The following is a 23,602-nucleotide window of genomic DNA, read 5'->3' on the forward strand; positions in this document are numbered from 1 at the left end:
TGTCTCTCTCTCTCCTTCTTTCCCCCCTATTTTCTCTCCTCCTCCATCTTACACCGGCCTTCTCCCACTCCGGAACAGAAAAATAAACGCACTTACTAAATACAGTCTGAAAAGACGTATATTTTCATAAAAAAGGGCAGAAAGAAATAATTTTTTTATGTTGTGTGGAAACAAACTCAAGTTCGACAATTGTGCAGAGATATTTTCATTCAAACCATCATTATTTAAAATTCAAGCTGGGCTGTTTAAAGCTCCATAGCAGACAATTCAGAACCACTGACAGAGAGAGGTTGTTAAGTGCAAGAAAATAGGCCACATCATGATTATAGAGAAACCCAACAATAAAAGTCGGTGGAGCTATAATTGGTTAATTTAAAAAAGGAATTTAAGAAAGACAGTACGTGTGTGTGTGTGTGTTGGTGTCGAGCAAGTCTAGTTTTTTTATGGCCCATCGACCTCACACCAAAAAGCTGCTCTTAAATTGGGTAAAAACAGAAAGAGAAACACTAAAAGTAGACTATAAATTGTTGTCTTGTCAGACTGCAGCGGGGACCATGAAGGAATGGGGACATAAAAGGCCAACCCGTCCAAACTGAAAGAAAGAGCAGACGCTGAGCTGCTTGATCATGGTTTGCTGTGACCAACATGTAGTGACCCGTTTCAAAACTGAGTCCGTTTATCAATTAAGTAATTAGTGGAGTAATTTGGCGGCAGCGGTCGTGGGATGGTGGCAGAAAGAATCATGAGGAGACAGACCAGGGGCATTCCATGGCGTCCCATGCGAGACTGATGAACTCTGGGTAACCTGACAGCTTGGCACACAGGGCCCTAAGGGTCGGGGAGGGGCAGAGGCACAGGAAGGGCGCTGCATGGCACAGGATGGCATGTGGCTACTGACAAAGTGCCGCCGGGTCGCCGTTCGCCACAGTTCTGACTCAAAGAGCCTCAATGTCTGCTTTGACGCGTCCTGTGTGTCTGCTAGCCGATGTCCAACTGTGGCCTGTTGTCCAGAGGCCAGTTTGAACCAGAAAAGGCCGGATAACTCTTGCTTTTAATGGCTGATCCTGCGGGTCACTTGGGCAAAACAAAGACTGATAAGAACAACCTTTTCTGTTTGTTTCCCAGCTTTCTTTTCTCTGTCTTCCCCCTCTCCTCCCTCTGGCCAACCCACCATAATGGAGGAAAATGAGGCAAGAGGTTGGAGGGTGCAGTGGCTGTGGAGCCAGACGTGGAGGGGGTTTACTGCTCTGCAATAAAACCGAACAAAAAACAGAAATATGCAGTCTGAAGGAGAGCTTGAGCTAACTCCAGAGGGGAGCAGAGCAGGGGGCCTGCGTTGGGGAGTGTGCGCGTGTGTCCACGTGTGCATGTGCCTATATGCTCATTGTGCAAAAAACCTCAGGTATTCAATCTCCATCTGATAAAATGAAAATAATACTCTTTATTACCATGGAGGCACTAACCAAAACAGCAGTGTGTAATTACAGTAGGCCTGCTCCGGACATTGGAGACACTCTGAGAATGAATCCACATACAGACACAGGCTGCTGACACTTGGAGTGACCACTGGACCCCACATGTTCTGAATCAAACTGCTGCAGCCGCATGTCTGTCCCTGTTATCTATGGATTATTGACCTGATTTCAGAAGAAGAGCTTTGTCAGATAAACTTTGATGTGTCCCGATCGCTTCTATATTGGTTCGAGTGAGGCCAAAGGAGAACTGGTCTGCATTGAATTAAGGGCAAAGTTGCACCACACACAAACACACACACACGTATGCACATATTGATCTACTATCTTTATCCCACCCTTGTTGTCCCTGTTGTCTATTGATTCTGCCAACCGAGCAGAAAAACACGCTTTGCTTTCCGCGCTCCAAAGGTCATAGTGAGGGGTTGGTTGAGTTGGGTCTGAACTCGCTCTCATATTGCCGAGGTCACCACTGTCCTCAGAAAGAGACACTCAACAATAACCTGCTACCGGTTTAAGTCGCGGTCATACCTAAGCTAACATTAAAGGGTTGGTTAAACAATTTATTCATTGTACTTTTTGAGGAGTGCACATCATTTCAGTTTTATAAGCCTAAATTGATGTGCTTCAAGAATTAAAGAACCTGAACGAAATTTGTTTTCATTTCCTCTGTCCCTGTAGCTGAGTATAAAAAAGAAAGATAGATAGATAAAGAGCAGTCGCACTGATTTTTATCATTTTTTGATTTGGGTGAAATTGTCCTTTCAATAAAAATGGAAAAATAAATAGTTTTAAGTTTATTTCTTCTTAGATGGGTGGGGTTAAGCACAAAGGACCAAAACCTTTGTAAAACATAATACTGATGGAAATGTGAGGATTTAATAAAAAAAACGTATTATTATATAAATAAATGAAAACTACATAAAAACCATTCACTCATGTTTAGCTTCCGTGCGCTTGGCAGCACTTCTTGGCCTGCACCTGCATCCATCATGCACCTGGCCGATCGGAAAGCACACACCCACACATGCACACTCTCCTCACTGTGAGAACTCTTTCAGCTGGCCTCCCCTCCTCCCCGTTCCTCCACCTCCCTCTTCCTCCTTCCCCCATCTCCTCCTTTATTGGCCTCACAGGTGTCACTCTGTGGTCTGAGAATGTGGTACTCACCCACTACGTCCAAGGTGTAGGTGTGGTTGATGGCTCCGAACTCGTTCTCCACCATACAGGTGTAGTTGCCCTTGTCCGACGGCACCACGCTCTCCATGATCAGGGTCCAGTGCTGGCTACGCACCTGGGTAGGAGAGGCAAGGGATTCTTGTTAGGAGACGCAAACACAGAGCTTCACAGAAACAAGGAGCTAGCGAAGAACAGTGATTAAAAAATGACACAAGGGGATTTGGCTGCAGGAGTAAAAGACGAAAACTGATTCAGTATGTTCAAGAAGAAGGGTTAGGGTTAGAAGTTTGTTAGTTAACAGGATTAAAAATACTCAATTCGATAAAACCGGTTGTCGAGGGGTGGGACTTGACCTGAGGAAGAACCTTATAAACGTTGGTTTAGTTCTTCATCAAACGGGTATCTACATTTTTGTAGATTTCTCATGGACTGATTAATGGATCTTAATGGGAAAAAACAACCGAGATTTACTAGTGTGTGCAATAAGGTGCAGATTCAAATAAAAATCTGGATGTGGTGAAAATAAATGTGGTTTCATAAAGGGACTGTTGGCCTTTGGCGAAGGTTTGTGCTCTACGGAGTATCACTGCTTTGAGAATTTAATGAAACAAACTAGAAGCACATTTATTATAAAGATGCAAACCGCTCCACCCAGCACAGCCCTCCATACTTCCCTGTATGTCTAATTCTCAAATGAGTCACTGCTATCTCACGTCGTAAACTCCACCTGTCCGGTCTAAGCTGTTTCAAATACACACTTATTCATAATGATTTGTAAAAATAGCTTCACCTGTGTGTGGAATCCACAGGTGTGAGCCAACAATAGCATTTCCGAAGGGACACAGTAGCTGCTGCTTGCACAGGCCTAGATTTCTGACAATGGGGAGATTAGGCCACAGGGCTGGGCTCAGGTACGGCTTTTGTCCGGCACTTGTTGACAAAAAGAGAGAAACGAGCAGCCCACGGTGTCTCTGACAGCCTGACTGTAACGTTTCCGTCACACCAGGAGCTGTTTTTTGTCTACGCTGCGACGAGCCTGCCGAAATCCAAACAGAACCACACTAGCAGCTACGTCAACATGGTCCGCTCCTCAACTCCCCTGACAAGGGAGACGTGTTTCCTCATAAACCATAAGGCATTAGCCAGGAGCCTCCGACTCGTTCAGCACCACTGGATCTTTTCATAAATTAATTTAATTACTGTCTGTTTAATCTGTTATTCCACTCCGTCAGCACAACTCCAGCATACACAGTAAAACGCTGCTTGTTTTCAGAGAGAAACCCAGGAATTTTGGAGCAAAATAACTTCGATCCAATTCAAATAGACTCTGTCACGGGGGAGAAATTCTTCAGATTCAGACTAGTCGTAGCTGATTTCATGGAAGAAATAAAACATAACAAATGTAGCCTCACTTTCCCATGACATACAGAATCAGGTATTATCACCACACACAAATCCGCTCAGCCCGTTTATTTTATCCCCTAATGGGACTTTGGTGAGAGATTTCAGAAGTCAAACAAAGCAGTGTGTTGGAAACACAGCGCTGTCCATAGAAAGTCATTTAAGTTGATGACTGAAATGGAATTAAAGTGTCGACCACTGGAATTATCTTTATTATTGTCTTCTTTCCAGGAATCAGGGGGTGTTTGTTTGTAGTTTTATTTCTTACTCTGTGTGGTTTGCTTTATGTACATAGAGTCACAAGCTATACAGCACATCAAGCACCTTCAGGTTAAACTTTAACCAGCTCAGCTATAATGTTTGTAAATCACATTTCATAACAGCAGAATCACATGCTGGAATCATACGGTCTCTGAGCAAAGCCAGTGGGACCTGTTCTCCCTGATTGAGTTACCTCAGCTATTCTCAACTCATTTCAACCCTGACGCTACCTACATTCTCTATACCTTACTGTCCGAGGGCATTTAACCCTTAAGTCCCGGGCTTAGGTTTCTAATTGTTGGGGCAAAGGAACCATTTCGAGTTACAGCGAGAGGCTCTGCAAAGTATCCTGTTGAGAGGAGGCGCACGGATGAGCAATTCCAATTTCACACCAGAAACACTGCTCTCGTTTCATCTGTCTACTCTCATCCCGTCTCTCCAGTGAAGGGTTGAAAAGGGGTGAAAGGACAGCCGGAGAATGATCGGACGATCGGAGACCTGACGTCCCTTGTAAATACATTCACAAACTAGCCAGATGCATTGTGGGACAGAAAGCAGAACAAAGCGGGAGAAGGCAGCTGGGATGACATTCGTAATAAAAAGAGTGATGTATGACTGTTTATCTTACCTTATACCCTCCCATGCGGTCCTCTTGGCGGAAAGGCCTGCTGTTTTTCAGCCAGCGCAGCTTGGGCCGGGGGTTGCCTCCTGCAGCACAGCGGAACTTGACTGTGTTGGCAGCTGGCACCGCATGCAGCTTCTTCTCCATCTTCGCTGATGAGGTCCAATAAGGAGCGCCTGCAACCAGGGAACAGTCAGTTTTCAGTCAGAGTCAGTTTCCCTAATCATGTCCTCAACAGTTTGGCTTTAGGGTCTTGAACTGGCAAAGGCATCACTACGTGGAAGTGCGACTGCAGATGGGCCGAACCTGAACCTTTCCTATAGCTCTCCCAGTCCCAGAGGCATCCACCCCACCCCCACTACACCCCTGCACTAGCTGACCCGCTGTCTGCGAAACACAACCCAGAGCTCACACAGTTAAATAAAAACATACTCTTTCCCCATAGGCTCAGCGGGGTGTTGAAGAAGGGGGGGACATCAGCTCTAAGGGGAGAATGTGCCTGGGCGTTGCCAGGAGGGTAACTAGACCATCACATCCAATTTCATCTCATTCCACTTAGCAACTTTTTTTCTCCCTCCACTTCCTCCAATTACCATAGCTCCCCTGTTTATCTGTCACTGGGCTAGATATGGACGGCCGGGCCACGGATGCTTATCACCCTCGGAAAATCATTACGTACCGTCAGGGGAGAAAATGAATGTCACGTTTAACACAGGACTCCGTAGCCATCGACGTAAAGTGAAGTCCAGATTTATCAATGCCACACTGTTACAATGTCCCCTTACAGAAACCACCTTCCCTGTGTTTTGTCTGTTCCCTGGTTCCCTGTTTTTTTTTTTTTTCTCCCAGTTTCTGAATCTCAGTCAGCTGGATTTTCCTCTGAGCCCCCCCATCCGCCCGTTCTCCCTGCACCTGGGAGTGTGATTGCCTAAGCAGATGGGGCTCAGAGGGGAAGAGAAAGTCAAACAACAACCCAAACGATCTTCCACACCAAGACTTTCTCTCCTTATAGCCCGCGCACAGGCGACAGAAGGAATACCCACAGATAAGCCCTCTACCGACTTTTTTATGACCATCAAACATAAGTTAGCGTCCCAGGGGTGTATTTGCTTCAAGTGCCCTCCTCCGACTCTCTTTCCTGCCTGTCCAATCTGCATACTATTAGACACCTCCCATCATGCTCTCTGGCACACGCAACCGGAAGAGTCGCGCATTCTTGCATAGTAAATTCAGTAAACAGCTGCTTTCCTTCCTGAATGGATGCATACGGTTAGTGCTGAAACTATACTTAGCCATTCCCCCTTTCTTCTTCTTCCTTCTCACTCTCACTATCTGCGTTTCACTTCCTGCTCCCTCCTTCACCTCCCAGTCACCTCCATTCCTCTCCATTCTCTCTTCCTGTCATCACTCCATCCGTTCAGACAGAGACAGATTAGGTTTGAGACTGGCTCATCGCGAGCGTGTCCGTCCGCAATGACCCCTGACCCCAAACTGGCAGGCAGGTCGGAGGATGAGGTCGTGACATGAAAGGTGAGCGGCGCTGTTTCCCATGCTCTCCGTCCGGAGGGGCAGCACTTCAAACGAGAAGACCCTCGAACCTCTCTCCTGATGAAGCCAAACTCTCACTTTCGCAACTGCTGAGGCCTCCAGGAACCCCGCCACCCCCAAAGCCCCGTGCATCCGGATCCCCACTCACGGCTGTTTATCCTAAGCTGGCCTGGGGTGAGCTGAGGTTGTGTAACCCCCATGCTATGAGTCAAGAGTGTCTCCCTCGCCAAGTTCCTCTGGAGAGCTAAATCCACCAGTGACCCAAAGTTGTTTTTCAGTGTTGATCTCTCCTGTTTACCATTCATCTATACAAGCTTTACAAGTCCGCTGTGTGAAGTGGATTATTATTAGGACCAGAAATTGAAATGAATTAAGTACTGGTCCTTTTCAACTGAGCAGAGTTCAGACGTACATGCCCAGGGTTCCATTCACACTAACATGAGGGCCCACATCGGTCTAGTGTCACACACATGCATATCTGACCCCAAATTCCATTCCAGTCAATTGTACCTGGTCATACCGACATTTTGTCACAAGGACCACAGCCGGCCCCAGTGGACTGGCGGACATGGAAACTATGAATTTGACTTTAAGGTCATGTCCCTGCAACATAAGCAAACAACCCTAAGCCCAACTCCAAACCCGGTATATTCATATTCTAAACTAAGTGGAACTATGTCTCCTCCAATAACATCACCCGCTGCTGACTATGGACAAACGCTCTGGACGCGCTCCCTTTTTAAAAAATGCTTGTGTTGTTGTCTCTTCTATACAAAGTCAAATCAAAATCCGCTGTTTGACAGTGGCCTGATGGCCGGCCCATTCAGAGTGCTCCAGGACAGAGAAAAAAAAAGCAACAGATATAAAGCTACACCCGGCAGCCTCCGCTCTCATTCCCTCCCACGCCTAAATGCACGCTCCTCCCTTGCTCCAGTCCTCGGCTCGAGGCCAAGGCTCCACGCCATGCTCCGAGAAGTGCTGGTGCTGATCCAACAAATCCCCCAGTCCCCTCCCTCTCCTCCTTCTGCCGTTCCCCCCTCTCCTCTTCTACCCCCTTTTCCTTTAATAATAATTTCGGTTTTGAATCTCCAAAAAACACACACAGCGAGAAAATGCGACTGTACTGCCAGAACAGCTTTCCCTTTGTTTTCAAACAGCTTATTACCACCAGAATGGCTGGATCTTTTCCCTCTCCCCCCGATTTTTCCTCTTAGCGAGTTCCTCCCTCTCTCCCCCATATTTAATGGATTTCAGGCAATTACAGTCAGCCCAAAAGTGGAGGAGGAGGAGGAGGAGGAGGAGGAGGAGGAGGGCTCACGGTGAGACAAAGTGCGTGTGGAGAATTTTAACAAGATGTGGAAGCCCTCATCTTTGCTTCAGCCCCCTTTTTCTGAGTGTATGTGTATGTGAATGCACACATGTGTGCACGTGGCTACATAAACACGCGACTACCCCACATATCAACGCACAGACACACTTTCTATTTCACGCACACACTCATATACAAAGGCCCATCAGGTGGGTAACTGCGTCCAGATGGGTGTCTTTCAAAATGGGTGAGCCCAGCTGACTGACTGGCTGGTTGTTTGGCTCCATGAGGCCTGACTACCTGAGAGACACTGACTGAAGGAATGTCAGGAATCTCTGTATTCCCTGGAGCCGTGGAGACACACACAGGCACACGCACATACTACACACTCACTAAGTCTCAGTATAGGCCTGGACAGGAATGCTAAGGTATAGAATAGCAGATATGTTGGTGCAGGGCAGAACTGATATGAGTTTTATCAAAAAATGGAGTACAGTCACATCCAGTCTGAACTGTGTACTGGCACAGCTAAGTAGATTATTTCACATAGGGATTAACTCTTTGCAAGTGTTGTGTTATCGCAATCAGCATTCCAGAAGTTCTGTTGACTGCTCATTCACTTTGTAGACCAGTTACTTCACGCGTTATCTTTTACCATGTTAAAGATGTGTATTATGACATGTCTGTTTGTTTCCTCCCTGTTATATTCTGATTGGACTGTGACAGAAGGACAGCACTGCTCATGCATCACTCCGTTTCCTCCTCCCGTACTCACTGATCTGCTCTCCGTCCGCCCCGGTGTCCTCCGACCGCTCTGTATCGTCCTCATCATCTCCCGACGAAATGGCATCTGCAGAGAGTAACCACGGTTACTGCCATCCCTCCGCAACCCGCATACACACACATGTGGTATTGCATGCTGAATGTTTCATGCTGTCACACACTCTAAAGAAAATACAGGAGTGGGGAGATTTTTCTGAATCTGGTCATATGCTACTGTAAATGCACATACACACACACACACACACACGCACACAGACTAGAACCTAGAGTCACTCAGAAGTCAGGATGTTCATCCCTGATCACATCTGTGCCACGGCAACCACCAGGACACTGTTCCACGTCTCCACACTTCCTGTCCCAACCTAACCTGTCCTATCCTGCCTGATCCCTGACTCACCTGTGACATTCACTATGAAGCAGACCGTGTCTTTGCTAACGCTGGTGCAGGCGTACAGGCCCGAATCCTTGGGCGTGGCATCACGGATCTGCAGCACCTCCTGCTCTATCAGCGTGCGGTTGTTGGTGCCCAGCGAGCTGCCGTCTTTGGTCCAGGTGATGGTCCCCGTCGATGGCAGAGGGCAGCTCAGCTTCAGCAACTCCCCTGGGTGCACTGAGCACACCGTGGGCTTAGAAATTTGGTATTTGTTGGATGCCTCTGCAGAGCGAATGGGAGGGGTGAAGGGAAAGGGGGGGGTAAGGGAAAGGTCGGATTGGAGGAGGAAGAGGGTGCACAAGAAGAAGAAAGAGAGATGGGAGAGGAAGAAACAAGCCATAGTGTAAGAAACAAAAACACCATAATAACCCCCAATGGATGCAAATAAAATCAACTTATGCAAGAGGAGCAATACAGAAAAGAGGAGGCCCATTTTTAAAAACCATCACACCAACATGTCGTTACCACAAACTCCCAGTGAGTCATCTGAGATGGAGCCCTTAGAGAATGCCATGGTTTGGTTATCAGGTGATTGGTGCAGTGGGATTGGTGTTTATAGATTCAGAGCATGCAGTCACGGCCAGAGCAGCATATGTAGAAAAACAAAAAACAAAACACTCGATGCTTTGCGAGCCGCGTTGACAGACAACCCCCGCCCAAACAACCACCTCCCGCTTAGAGAAGATTCCAAGCAGCCGGTGGGTGTGTGGGTGAGTAGTAGCAGCGCAGACAGATTTCTTCAGACTTAAAAAAAGGTAATAAAACTCCAGCGCGTCTGCCCATCAGAAAGGAAAGCAGCCAGAAAGGTCCAGGACGGAAGCAGTTGTCAGGCAGGGGAAGGGATAAGGAGGGGGATTGGGGGGGTGCGCTCTCTATTTTTTTTTTGGGGGGGGGGGGGGGGGGGGGGCTTTTCTCTGGTTTGACTCAGCGCCTAAGCTTTAGAAAACCTTGACCTGGCTGTAGCCTGACTGACTCTTCTGTTTTCCATCTCTCTCTTCTGCATTTTCTTTCATAACACGGCCATGGAGGATCTACAATCCCAGCGCCGGATCCGCCGGCCAAGGCACAGAGCGAGAAACTCCGCGAGACTCCAAAGTGCATAAAAACCTTCGCTTCTGGGAGGAAATCCAAGTCAGCCTGTGAGTGGGTGCGTGTGTGTGTGTGTGTGTGTGTGTGTGTACACCCTGTCCTCTGACTTGTGCAGCGGCAAAGGGAGAGCAGAATGAATGTCCAACATATAAAAGTGAAGTGAGTGGCCAGAGCTTAAACTGCAACTCTACATCAGGAAGGATTTTTTGTTAAAGTCGAGACTGTGACCAAATGTTGAGTAATAAGGGGGAAAACCTGCCTGACATACAAGCTGGCTACTGCCACATATATCAAACCTGATTCCAGTCAGCCTGAGGCACACACACACACACACACACATTCATGGACATTGTGTACATTCACTCATCGCAAATGAACAAAAAGTCAAAAAGTTGCAACCATCAATTTCTCTTTTTTGCCGAACTGTGATAAAGTGTGTGTGTGTGTGTGTGTGTGTGTGTGTGTGTGTGTGTGTGTGTTTTATATAGCGAGGTTTAAAGGAAAGGGCAAAAAAAAGAGAGGGATTAAAAAAATTTGGGGAGGAAAATAGTAACAGTGGAAAAGCATAAGTGATGGAGGTGTACGTAGAGTTTTGGGCTGAAGGCTGATAGGTGTAATTAAAGAGGCGGTGGCACTCCCAGCCTTTCCTGTACCTCACTGCACCTTTTCAACAACATCCCTCCTCCATTACAGTATGTGCTGCTGCCCTGAGTGCGTGTCTAATGTAAACAGTACACACACACACTCGCCCCGACAGGAAGGGAAAGTCATTCCGCCACAAGCCAGCGGTCCAGGCATGTGCGTGAGCCTCCCAACAATCCCTCTGGGCACATAGACTCACAGGTACACTTCCTGTATTGTCATTTTCCCACTTCTCTTCAATCCAGTAATAATGAACCCCTCCCTCACCACCAAGCACAGAGTGTGTGGTCTGATAAAAGGTGGAGCCCCCGCGCTGATTGATGGGAGCTGTCTCCGCTGCCTTATTTACGACGTGCTTTTCCACACCGGAGGCCTCTGACATTATTTCTGGCTCCGCCTTTTTTCCTTTATTGTTTGATTTAGACCCTTAGAAACCCGGAGATGTCGTAACCACCGGGACACAAAGCAGTGGAGAAGGTACAGTGTGTGCAGGGGAAGCTCGCAGGTACCGACAACATCAACGGGGGGGGGGCTGGGGGGTGCTAAATGAGGCGGGGAAAGCAACACAACACCTGGAATGTACATATACGCGCACACACAGGCCACAATATCTGTCAGCAAGTCCAAAGGAAAGGAAGAGCACTGAGGTACTTCATAGAAAGAAGATACTCATATAAGGAGGGGTCTGAGTCAGACAGAGAGATGTAAGGAGGGACAAGAATAACAAAGTGAAGGAAGGGAGAAGGAAAAACAGGAAGGGACTCGATCCAAATGGTGCATCTGATTAAAGATAGCATGCACGTGTTAGTTCTGCCTTCATCATTTTCTTATCTCCGCTGTGTCCATCTGTCCTCCTCCGTCAACTTCTCCTTCCCCCACTGCTGCTGCTGCTGCTCCCTCTTCCAGCTCTTTCACCTCCCCTTCCGCTCTGCCCCATTCCCACATTTCCCACCAAACCCCCCCCCCCCCCCTGCACCCACCCTATTGACCCCGCTGACCTCAGCCTGACCCTTCCCAAACCTGTTGACACCTCCAGCATGCCCGATTGTTCATGGGAACCTGTGTCATGCAATCAGCACACACACACACGGTGAATGTGGCAAGAGCCTCAAGGAAAATTGCACACACTTAAGACACAGAGCTACATCTTAGTGTGTATCATACACGTACACACACTCACACACACACACACACACACACACACACCTTGCTCAACTGGAGTACAAGAGTCCAGGGATGCGTGCTGAGCTGAAGAGCTGAAACACTTCACTGCAGATTTTTCATCTTTACAAAGTTTCATCCTGCTCTGCAACACAGGAGGGAGCGGGTGCCTCTATCCTACACACACACACACACACACACACACACACACACACACTTTTGCTCAATTTCGATCAAACAGCTCTCTCCTCCGCCCTCACTCCCTCGTCTCTATCATCCTGCCTCTCTCCTCATGAAGCACATCTCCATTTCAAAACCCATCTCCCTCTTTTTCCCTCTATGACGGCTATTACAATTGTCTATCAGGTGTCATGGACTCGGGCTGTCCACTCCTCGCTACCTCTCCGTCCTCGTTCACGCCGGCTCTCGGCTGGCGATAATTACTCTCGCAGCCCGAGAGTCTGCAGCAAATTGGAGAAAGCAATTCTCATCCATGTCTCCTTGACATCCGTCTGTCTTTCAAATCAGAGAGAGCCGAGCAGTGCGGTTGGCCAAGCGGCGAGGGCATGGTTTATAGCCCAAACTCCAATAGCCCTGGAGTTTGTCTTTAACAGAAATGTACTTCTGTAGAGAGGCTCATTCAACTGCCATCGCCTCCTTATGGCATTCTGCACAATGGACTAAATGTAATGACGACCATCTCAGAGGCACACACTCGACATGCATGCAGCCCAACAGGCGACACACACCGCCTCATGTCTCTTATTCCTCCTTTTTACCATCTCCTCTTTCCTCTCTCTCCTCCTGACGCAGTCTAATCCCAGGACTTTTCTCCACTTTTTTTGTCCCTCCCTGTTTTCTGACATCCTTTCACATTTAAATTCCTCTTTAGCTTTTTTCTTTTCTGACAAAGGAGCAGCTCCATGCTGGCATCCATGGCAACAGCCCCTCCAGTCTGCCCTCCCACTTCACCCCCCATCCAGGCATTCCCTGACCCCCACCCGACCTCTTCAACCCACTGACTGCCGCTCAGCTCCCAAAACCTTTTTCAAGATGAAATCTCCAGCGACCCCTCAGAGATGTAATTTCCTCCGGCTTCTTGAGATTAATGTTCCAAACTGAATACAGAGTCAGTTTAATGTAAACAATAAGGCTGCGGCTATGGGTTGTTTTCAATATCGATTAGTCAGCCAATTTTTTCTGATTAAAAGTAAAGACTTAGGATTGTAGAAACAACCTCATGGCTCGGGAGGACATCTGGCTCAATGCCAGGCACAAAAACCACATCCAAGGATGACGTAAGGCAATCTGTGACCTTTCAGATCTATCATCCTGAGCAATAAAAGGAAAGCTAATAATAACACATAAAGTAGGTGCAGATGTTTTTAGTAAACATGCATGCTAAAAAAAAATTGACGCTTCAGGGAAATCCCCATACAAATGAAACAATTTCTGTTTACTTTTATCAGGAAATCACATTATTATTTTTGCATCAGTGTTTCTGATTTATACATATTCTGTTTTAAATCAGTGTTTTTCCTCCTTTTTGCCAACCATCCTCCTGCACTCTGTCCCTGATGCTGGTTCAGATTTCTCTAGGCCTCCCGCCGCACACCGGACGGTCCACAGAGACCTGAGGCACAAGCTGGCACAGGCAGCGGCTCTTCCCAGCCTCTTATCAGACAGGTGTGAGACTGAGCTGCGGTGTGAAGCACACACACACACACACACACACACACACACACACACACACACACACACAGATACACACAGTAACAAACTTGAACCTTCAAGATCAACACCAGCCAGCAACGGCTAATAAAAGTTATTGTGTGGAGGCCATATATTCAGCCCAACTGCCCCTGGCCCCACCACCGACCAACACACTGCATTTGTTTAGAGTTCAGATCCATTGCCATCGCCACAGAGAGACACACACACACACACACTCCACGTCCTTATCCAGCAAGCTGACACTTTTACACTTTTACAGCTGTTCTCCTACTGTGTGGATTGTGTAGATATGAGAGTAACAGAAAGGTACAGAGCCTGCAACTCCCTCTAACACCTTCTGTTCATGCAACAGTTTACTGAACACTATGGTTTTAATTATTCAACTATACTAAAATAAACACTCTGGTGATTATGTATCTTAATAAATGAATGCACAGTCTACAGATGGAGAGTAAATTTAGAAATATCTAGATGCCAAGAGAGCAATTAAATTAAACTGTGCCAAGAAACTCTTTCAGAAATCAAACGCCTTTCGCTGGCAAGCATCCCGCCGCTTTCTTCTGTCTGTCGGAGCATGAGAGACTCCTCCCTGACACATAATGTAGCCTTTATTTACTTAACTATTTTTGAAGCCTTTGACTCTTTGCTGATCAGAGCTTTTTTTTTTTTTTTTTTTAAGAACAGAGTTTGGCAGGGGAGTCGAGCAAAGTGCAGCAGCCAAACCACGAGCTGACTTTTGTCAGCTGCACTCACATTCAGCCTGCGTTCCAGTGCGCCTGGTGCCACATTTATTACACATTATATGCAAAGAGGGGCCTAAACAGTCTGCAGAGCATAGAATACCAATGTTAAAGACACAAACACACACACACACATACCAGTGTGTGCTGCGATTGTTATTCAGCTCATAGTATTCTAATCACTGTGCAAATGGAGAGTGCCCGGACAAGGTAAACACTCCCATAGATACCGAAGTGGCTACAGCGACAACAATAGACCTGTTGTGGAGGCCTTAACCAGCGCGCCCGCTCTGCTTCTACTGTTACAGCAGCTGCAGGTAAACAAACTAGCAGGGGCCACCAGGGGTGCAGGCGTGGGCTCTATAGAGAAACATTGATATGCAATATGATGAATCTACAGCAATTACGGCTCCCACACACACACACACACACACACACACACATTCAGGCAGCGGTGTGACCGAGGCTGCAGGGCAGAGAGCGTTGGAAATCCTAAACATCTCTGCAGGGGGGTGTTATTAGGACAGAGGGGGCGGGTCCAGCCAGCCTGTCTCTCTAACATGTATGCCCTACAGGTGACACCAGAACAGCCAATCGGGAGTCGCGAACAGAACTGCACTGATCTGAGGCCTGCTGACACTGATACAATCACACAGAGCTGCAGTTCTAAAAAAATGTAAATGTTTGCCCTGTGCAGCGGGGAAACAGATTCACTGACTCAGGGTCAGACAAGCAGACCAGGATCTCTGTGCCCTGTTGATCCGTCATCATGTGAACCTCGGGTCTAGCCACTTAATCTGCAGTCACATGACTTCACCGCTGCCCGGCGCTCTGTAATCTCTCCATCTAAAGGAGAAGTCAAATTTGCACAAATCCTCTTAGAACTTTCCTGGAGGATTGTGTAACTCTGGGAAACTCTCCCCCTCTTTTTCTCCCTCTTTCTTTCACGCTCTCTCTTTCTGTCCCCGCTGTGGCCGCCGGGGCCACATGGGGCTCGGAGCCACACAGTCAGAGACAAAACAACAAAAACAACGGGCGGAGGAAAAGAGTTCAGACGGCCTCTCATCAACAAAGGTAACAACGATACCTGACCTGCAGGGCAAAGGGCAAGACAAGGTACGGAGTGTGTGTGTGTGTGTGTGTGTGTGTGTGTGTGTGTGTGTGTGTGTGTGTGTGTGTGTGTGTGTGTGTGTGTGTGTGTGTGTGTGTGTGTGTGTGTGCGTGTGTGTTTGTATCTAAAGACAGAAGGCGAAGGAAGGGGGAGGTGGCTCAAAAAGTGATGCTCAGTTGTTGCACTAACTTACAAGTAGTATGCTGATTAAAGCCTGGGAACAAAAGGCTTTGGAATGCGAGTTAACATCCATCACAAAAACTCTAATTAGCTCCTCTCTGACCAGACTCCAGGACCGGACACAGAAAATGGAGAAGCCTCAAAAGAAAAGAAAACTAAAAGACGGCCCTCTCAATTAAAACAGGTTTCTCAAAAGTTTTTCCAATAAAAAAATTGGGCTTTAAGATATTTATCATTAACAAACTTTTGGAGAATATGCACTGCAGTTTGACGTGGCCTCAAAGAAACGAAGCAAAACTCAATATCCTAATTTCTCCCTTTCCCTCTCTGTTCGTGCGTCCTTCCCGGCAAGCTGGGCATTAAAGAGATGCCAGCATAAACACTGTCCCACCCTCCTTCACAGCCCGGCCTTGTCCTCCCTCACAGGTTCACAAACCTGCCTCTAACACTCCAGAAGAAACTGTCACAGACATTAGAAAGAAAAATAACACGAGCGCAAAAACAAGTGTCAATCACACGCCTGAGGAAAACAAGAGGGCAGCCATGCCGTGCTTGGTCGTTTTCCTTGGGTTTATTTGTTTAAATCACCCCCCTAAATAAAATATATACCAAAATAGAGAGAAATGGGTTTTCTCTGCAACCAACTTCAGATACTAACTTGTGGGTATATAAGCAATAGAGTAAAATGTGTTTTTTGGTTATTGTGTTTATAATCCGTCCTCAGATGCATGAAATTGTCGAAATCTTAACACTCCTCATTTACCTAGAGGCCCTTTGTGGATTTTTATCCCCTGACTTTAAGTAAGTTAAGCACAAGGATTCTAAAGAAAGGACACTAAACCTCTATAGGCAGGTTTAAAGGTGTGTTTGTGGGGGGGGGGGGGGGGGGGGGGGACAAACTTGACAGACTTACACCTGCCCTGTTAAAACAAACCCAACAAATGGTTGCCCCCCCTTTCCCTCCCTTCCCTTCCCCATGCTGCTGCGGCTGCTTACCTTCAGGTTCCAGAGTGGCGTCCTCCTCCTTGGTGGCTGTGAGCGGCGGCCGGGCCACGCTGACCGTCAGCAGGGACAGCAGGACAGCGGCCAGCAGCCAGGCCCATGAGGCCATACCGTTAGTGGGGGCCAGCGCTCCCCATACTCCCCTTCTCCTTCTCCCCCTGGACACTGTTCCCATCTGAGGGGGTCCGCCCAACCATCAACTGCAGCCGGGCTCGGCCTGTCACTCACTGGAATTCACCCAATCACCTGGGCTGAGAGGGTGAAAGACAGAGAGAGGGAAGAGGAGGAGAAGGATGATAGAGGACAGGGATGTGACAGGGGAGAGAAATTGTAAATATTTCAGTCCGGCATAATGGATTTACTTTCAAATACACTTTCCAACACCTCCTTTCCTCCCACTTGTGCCCTTTTTTGACAAAGTGAGACAGAACAAAAAGGAATCAAAAGAAAGCAAGCGAGACAGTGTTCCAAAATGCTGTCAAACGAGCCATGCCACAGACATACCGAAACTGTGAGGCACCGGCAGTGAACACACAACCAACCCTGCATCCACCTCTACCTCCACTGTACAATCATATGCATTGAGAGAGAAGCCAGGAGACACAGGAGCTTTGTATGGCTTTTTATTTGCAGTCTAATATCACACGATGCATTAAGATCGGACTCATACCAACTTTATTAAAACTATCTCCTGCATCATTTTAACACCCTGCTTCTATTCTTTACACTTACATTTAATAATAAACAATATTCTTGACTGATGAGTCATAGTATCTGGGGAAAATACCGATTTAGTCCATGCGCCAAACCGGTTGCGCGCACTGCTGCAGCCGCGTTAACTGCATCTAAGGCACTTATTGCATTTTGGTGATTTCCAAAAAGGCTTCAATTGCACGTTTGCAATAATGGGACACACACGCACGCACGCACGCACACCGATCTCTTATGCCAGACATCTGCGGATCAACCGTGCGTCCCGTGTCCCTGGAGGTTCGGGGAAGTCACGCTCTCCTGCGCCCCAGCTGGACGCATCGATCGGTTTTACCCGCAGAAACACATGTATTTGGACTTTTAGTGCGTGAACCTGAAAACGCGAACATCCTGGTTTTTCCTCTCATATCAAACCCAAGGGGAACGCGCGCATGACGCGGAGGTGAATCCAGGAATTTATAACCTCAGACACAACAACCTGTTTACGCCCAGTGTTGACTTTCCAATTGATGGAGCTAAATCCGCATCAGCTCAGACACATGCGTCATTAAGGGATTATAAACCAGTCAGTGTCTGATTCACTCATAAAGTGTATCAACTGGAGGAAGGAGAAAAGAGAGAATTACCCAGTAACCTCTGCACGAGTTACATCAATTGTAAGAGTGAAGCGACGGCAGCAGGATCAAATCAAATCCAAAATAGGGTTATTCTACAGGTAGTCGGTCAAATATAATGGAAGAAAAACCTCTCCTGATAAAAATATAAAAACTAAAACATTTAAAATTACGTCTTTAAAATGTGACCTGATGTTCTCCTGATTGCAAAACTCTCCCAATGTTGCTGACATTAGGACACACGAGGGACTTTGCTCCATACATGACCACCGCCTTCACTTCAACCCGGGGGCTTTGAATGAAACCTCCTTTGGCACCGACGGAATTCCCATTGAGATTCAAATCAGTTGGCTTCTCCCACAATGGGGGCTCATTTGGAGCCGCTCAGTGATTTAGGGCTCCGGCACCAAGCAGTGAAAAAACAACTGCGGTCACGGGATAATTGGCACCATAAATGCAATGTAAGAAAATTAAGCAAAGTAATAAATAACCAGGACACTTGTTAATGGGTCCTAAAGTGATGGCGCAAGGTGCCGGAGGAGCCCCCGCCTTTCAAAATAAACATGGAGGTTTTATTGAATTAACTTAATCACATTTATCAAAAAGCATGATTAAAAAAAAGAACAGGAGGTAAAAAATTACGCACAATGCGTTATTATTTGTTTGATGCAAATTAAAGAACATAGTTAATCATTAACTTTGCATCGACACGTGAAAAGTCTCTAAACCGAGTCATTGCTTAGACGAATTGTGTAAATTCAGCTGTGAATAGTAAATAGTTCTCGAGCGTAGGGAAAACGTAGCACGAACCCCCCAAAGCGCAAAGCCGTGTCTACTATCACGTCGCCTATTTGTCATGACAGCCGAAATCCTGACAGATGTGATAGTGGAGGAGCTGAAGTCTTTTTCCCAGCTGAGCTTTATCGTAAACAAGAAAGGGAAGATACAAAAAACAGGCTTCTTACCAGGGAGGACTAAAATCGTGGAGATCTCTGTTTTGGCATGCACAGATAAGGGAGGCGAGAGCATGAGCCGAATCCTGAAGGAGGAATGTCTCCAACTCCACAATGCACCAAAAAAAAAATTTGCGAGGCGCTGCCTTCTTTTCAGCTTTCTATTCCACAACCAGCCGGCATCGAGTCAGATCGGAGGGTATAATCCACACCGGAGGAGCAGTGTAGTCCGGTGCCATGCAGCGAAATCCCACTTATCCTTCGAAAACAGCTCGGAGAACCATAACTGCGGCTGTGCCCCCCCCCTTCACTAACTTTTCCTCCCCGTCACCAAGTTTCCTCCGGTGCGCAAAACATGCCCCAGTGTTCCAGCAGCGCACTTGTCAAGTTAAAAACAGAAAGTTTGCAGCTACAGAGGAGCTGGCGCGAGGGGGAGAATAGTTTGTCCGATGCAAGATGACATAAAATCCATCAGTGTGCGTCCCCCCGCTGGAGAGAGCGTCTTTCGCGTCTGCGTCTCCTGTTCCGCCGACAGTTCCTCGCTCCGCTTCTCAGACGCTTTGTCAGGTTTACTAGGTTTTTTCTCCTCCTTACGTCTCCACACACTTCCCTCCTCCTCCTTCACTCCAGTGGGTGTCATCCCACCCCCCAAGCACCCTCAGTGTAATTCGAGCCGCTTCCTGCAAACTGCAGCGCTGTTCCCTGTCCGTCCTGCGCCGCGCCGCGCTGCGCTCAGTCACTAGCTACTCGGTCCAACTTGAGCGAGGGCCCCCTCGGTTAGGTCCCAGCGTGTCAGACCGCAGGAACACCGCCCCCCAGTGGCCGAGGCGTGACACGCGCGGGAGGGGGCGCACTGATTACGCACGCACAGGGACGCGCAGAGCATCATCCAGTGTTCAGCTCATCCTCTGCAGTGCGGTCCATATTCAGACCATAGCTCTGGTGTTAAATAAAAAAATGGAACACATATAAGTATCATATCAAATCGAAATCAAGATTATTTTAAACTGTTTCTAAAACGGACAAAATATCAGCAGCAAAAGGAACATCAATATTTGTTGCACCTTGTCTGTGGTTTCTGTCAACCTGTCACAACCTGAAACTGACTTCATGTCAAATCTTTTCCTCAGTCCTTTTAATTTAGATCATATCTCTGAAGTAAAGTAAGATGATTTAAAAGTCTGTTTCAGAAGGTGAAAATGCTTTAGTATAAGCACATAAAACATGTAATGAGCTAAGCTAAATTTATTTCGCAGCAAACTTCTCAAAAGAATATATTAAGGGGTTCCAGTAATGATAAAACAATGTCATAATATACAGAAAATATAATAGAGTCAAAATATTTCATTACAAGTAACAATTTACATTTTTATTTACTGCAGCTACGCATAGTTAATTCTATACCTGAGTAAATACTTTATTACTTCCCACCAGTAAGAAGCTGAGACATGAACCCAAACAGTAAGTCTGTCAGCTGGTAGCACCGTACATCAGGTCGGGCTTGCTTCTTGCTCAAGGACACTTTGGGAAGTCAATATTCTCAGGTAGGTTATCTCAACACATGACAACGTACAGTCATAACCTGATTTATTGGCATGGTGTATTGTACAAATTAAATAAAATGCCCTCACATGTGCACTAAATGTATAATTGGCTCCACCCTCATTGTAACCCTTAGATAAGTAGTATAGATTATGGATGGAGGATGTTACAAGAATATGAATTATATATGTATTTTATATAGCCTACATAAAGGCTACTTTATATTTCTACTTCACAACATATCAGAAAGAATTATTGCACTTTTTACACCACTACATTTCTATAAAACTTGCAGTTTAGTGGTCAATTAGCAGATCAATAATGTATATATTATGTTTTATTTAGTATAACTGACACATTACCACAGATTCAAGCGGTTAAAATGGCTCCACCTCGACAAGTTAATTGCTACTTACATTTGAATGCATCAGTAAGAATATAATATACAATATAATATAAAGTAAAAATCCTAAATGCACACTGTTACATTTGATACTTTGCATTTTGCTTTCAGTTTCATTTCCCTGAATGACATTTTTAATCCTGACTTTTGCATGTGGTGGACTTTTTTACAGCATGATATGATTTTCAAAACATCCAGTTGTGCACTCCACAGAACCAGTGAGGGCCGAATGATTAAGCACAGAGCAGACAAGAAGACAAGACATGAAGTTGAGTAAAGGATGAAAAGTCAGATTTTCTGGTACTATGCATTATTGCAGCTACGGGGATGAATAAAGTTCATCACTTTCCGACAAATCTGAGCACAACTAGAGAGAATGGAAGCTTGCCCCCTGCAGCTCGTCTCCCACTGCTCCAAGCTGTCTCCTTCATTGGTTCGAGTGCTCTGAAAGAGACACAGGGGAGGCTGGAAGACTCTGATCTCCACAGAGGTTTCATTTTTGTCTCGCTTCCACCGCTGAAGTCCTCTCTTTTTTAAACAAGGGAGGGAAACTGCTTCCATTCATTTTGAAAAGAGGCACTAACAAGAGTTTTTTTTGTCTGAGGCAAAGGTTTCGACCTGTGAATGGAGAGTTCTACGTCGGTTTTTCTCTCCTCTCCCATCCCTGCCTCCACCAGTGAAGCCATCAGATAACAGTGGAGCTGACAGGTTGGCTGGAAATAAAGAGAGAGAGAGAGGTACATTATAGAGTATAGCGTGAAATACCCCCCACTGTTTCTCCCTCTCTCTCCTCGCTTCACATTAGTCTATTTCCAACTGCCCAATTTATTTTCCACTGCTCAGGCGTCTCACAATTGAGAGAAAACCTCATCAAGCAGAGTCTCATGGGCCTTTGACTGAGAACTGTGTGCACCCAGTGGCCCTGCACTGTGGTGTCCGTCAACCTGTCATTGTCTTTCTTCATATCCGATCTTTTCTTCACTCGCCCCTCTTCCTTAATCCAGCGGCCACAGTCTTTTTGGAACCAGGGGAGAGCGTGAGAGGAAATGAAAGTGACAAGCTAATAGCTCGCCATCAGCATCGTAGATCAACATATTGATCCCTGTGTCGATAGAAATCATCAGGAGCACCGAGGATTGGTTGGATCTCTGATGGCACATGTTAATGGTGAGAATTCATGTTATTACTGTGATGATCGAGGCTGCGGGTGATGTTTCAGCTGCTCGCTTGTCATTATACATACCTCCTGCTGCTATGCAAATTTAAGATGGTGTTGAAGGGAGCTAATCAGCAGTGAGCCGTTCCTCCCCTTTGTCCAAGGAGCAGCTAATTGGTTCACATTAAAGTCCTCCAGTAGTCTAACATGGGCTGTGGTTGCTGATGCTTCACTGTACAGAGGGATGTACTGTTCATGTGGAGTTTAACACGAGGAGCTTCATTTCACTTTCTAATAGAATAATAGATAATAGTGTTATCACTTTTCAAATCACGGTCGATTAGTGAACTAGTGGGAAACTTGAAAAAATACTGACTTTACATTGAGGGAGATATCTTGCATCCAGCAGCTAAACTTTCAAAACAAATAATTATTAATAGGCTCTGTCTCTGGTGGTGAAGAGGGTCGTCCACTAACCAAACGGTGTGCGGTTCGATCCCTGGCTCCTCCAGTACGCATGAGGCGGGGTCCTTGGGCCATATACTGAACCCCAAGCTGCCCCTGCATGGCTATGTGTTGAATGACATGATAAAAAGAGTGTACAATATGATTGGAAACGCTACTTTCCATTTTCCATTTACCCTATTTTATGAGCATTGCAACAAGACAGTGGCAGATGTGGTTAATTCAATTTTGGTGAAAAACAAAACTCAAATGGTTATTTAAGCAAAATTATATTTATATGTCTAGAAACATGTCCGGATAGATCAGCCTCATCACTTTTTGATATTTGATATTTAACGACAAACTTTTTCCGCTATGCAAGGTGATTGGTTCAGAGGATGTCAGTGGGTTGGTCATTCAACCATTGAAGTCCAGACTGAAACATCTCGACAACTATTGGAGGAATTGCCATGTTCGTGGTTCCCAGAGGATGAACTCAAACTACTTTTGTGATACACTTCTTCACTTTTCTTCCACTCTCACTTATATAAGCCTCAGTTGTAGGCCTACTTTGTGTTTGGTGCTAATTAGCCAACATTAGCATGCGAACACATATGTGAACAATAAAGATAATACACTCACAGTGTTAAAAAAGCTGTAGACTCATTGCTTTAGCTCTAATTCCGGTGTTGTGTCTTAGATGAGTCTATTTTAAGCAGCCAAAGCAAACAGGTCCTGTTCAATCCCCAGAGCTCTATATTAGTGACACCATAGGCAATGGTTGTGGTGTACGCCTCTATTGGAGTCAACCACCCATTATACAGTGTTTTTTGTTACTGCAGTGCAAACACACACACACAATCCACTGGGTCAGAACTGCAAAGCCCCTCCCTCCATCTCTCTGTACATATGTATAGATGTGTAACTAAGATATTCAGTGTTGAAAATCCCTGAGTACAAAACAGGCTTGTTCTCCTCTGAAAGATCCTTCTCTCTCCTTCCTTGAGGGTGCTGCACTTAATCATGAGTGGCAGCGATATGTTATTGCAGCTCAGCTTTGCCAAATCTTATAGAGACTTCTCCGTTTTCTCCCAATGTATCACTGACACTAT

The 23,602-nt window shown here is 46.3% G+C and overlaps 1 protein-coding gene across 6 annotated transcripts in view; it reads right to left on the reverse strand.

Moving 5' to 3' along the window:
• The window catches only part of fgfr2 (fibroblast growth factor receptor 2), a 37,325-nt gene extending 17,657 nt beyond the window's left edge, over positions 1-19,668 (reverse strand). For 4 of the 6 annotated variants that reach the window (XM_053436127.1, XM_053436125.1, XM_053436128.1 and 1 more), the window contains exons 1-6: positions 18,958-19,668; positions 16,662-16,918; positions 8,973-9,230; positions 8,568-8,642; positions 4,942-5,111; positions 2,643-2,766 (exon numbers count right to left, since the gene is read on the reverse strand). In XM_053436127.1, coding sequence (XP_053292102.1) covers positions 2,643-2,766; positions 4,942-5,111; positions 8,568-8,642; positions 8,973-9,230; positions 16,662-16,842 — 808 coding nt within the window. In that variant the 5' untranslated portion in view covers positions 16,843-16,918; positions 18,958-19,668. Of the gene's footprint in view, positions 1-2,642; positions 2,767-4,941; positions 5,112-8,567; positions 8,643-8,972; positions 9,231-16,661; positions 16,919-18,004; positions 18,259-18,957 lie in introns of those variants that run through there. The other 2 variants (XM_053436126.1, XM_053436129.1) reach the window with 2 other exon arrangements.
• Positions 19,669-23,602: the final 3,934 nt, after the last annotated feature.

The sequence above is a fragment of the Pleuronectes platessa genome, chromosome 12 (assembly GCF_947347685.1).
Source record: "Pleuronectes platessa chromosome 12, fPlePla1.1, whole genome shotgun sequence".
NCBI classification, from domain to species: domain Eukaryota; kingdom Metazoa; phylum Chordata; class Actinopteri; order Pleuronectiformes; family Pleuronectidae; genus Pleuronectes; species Pleuronectes platessa.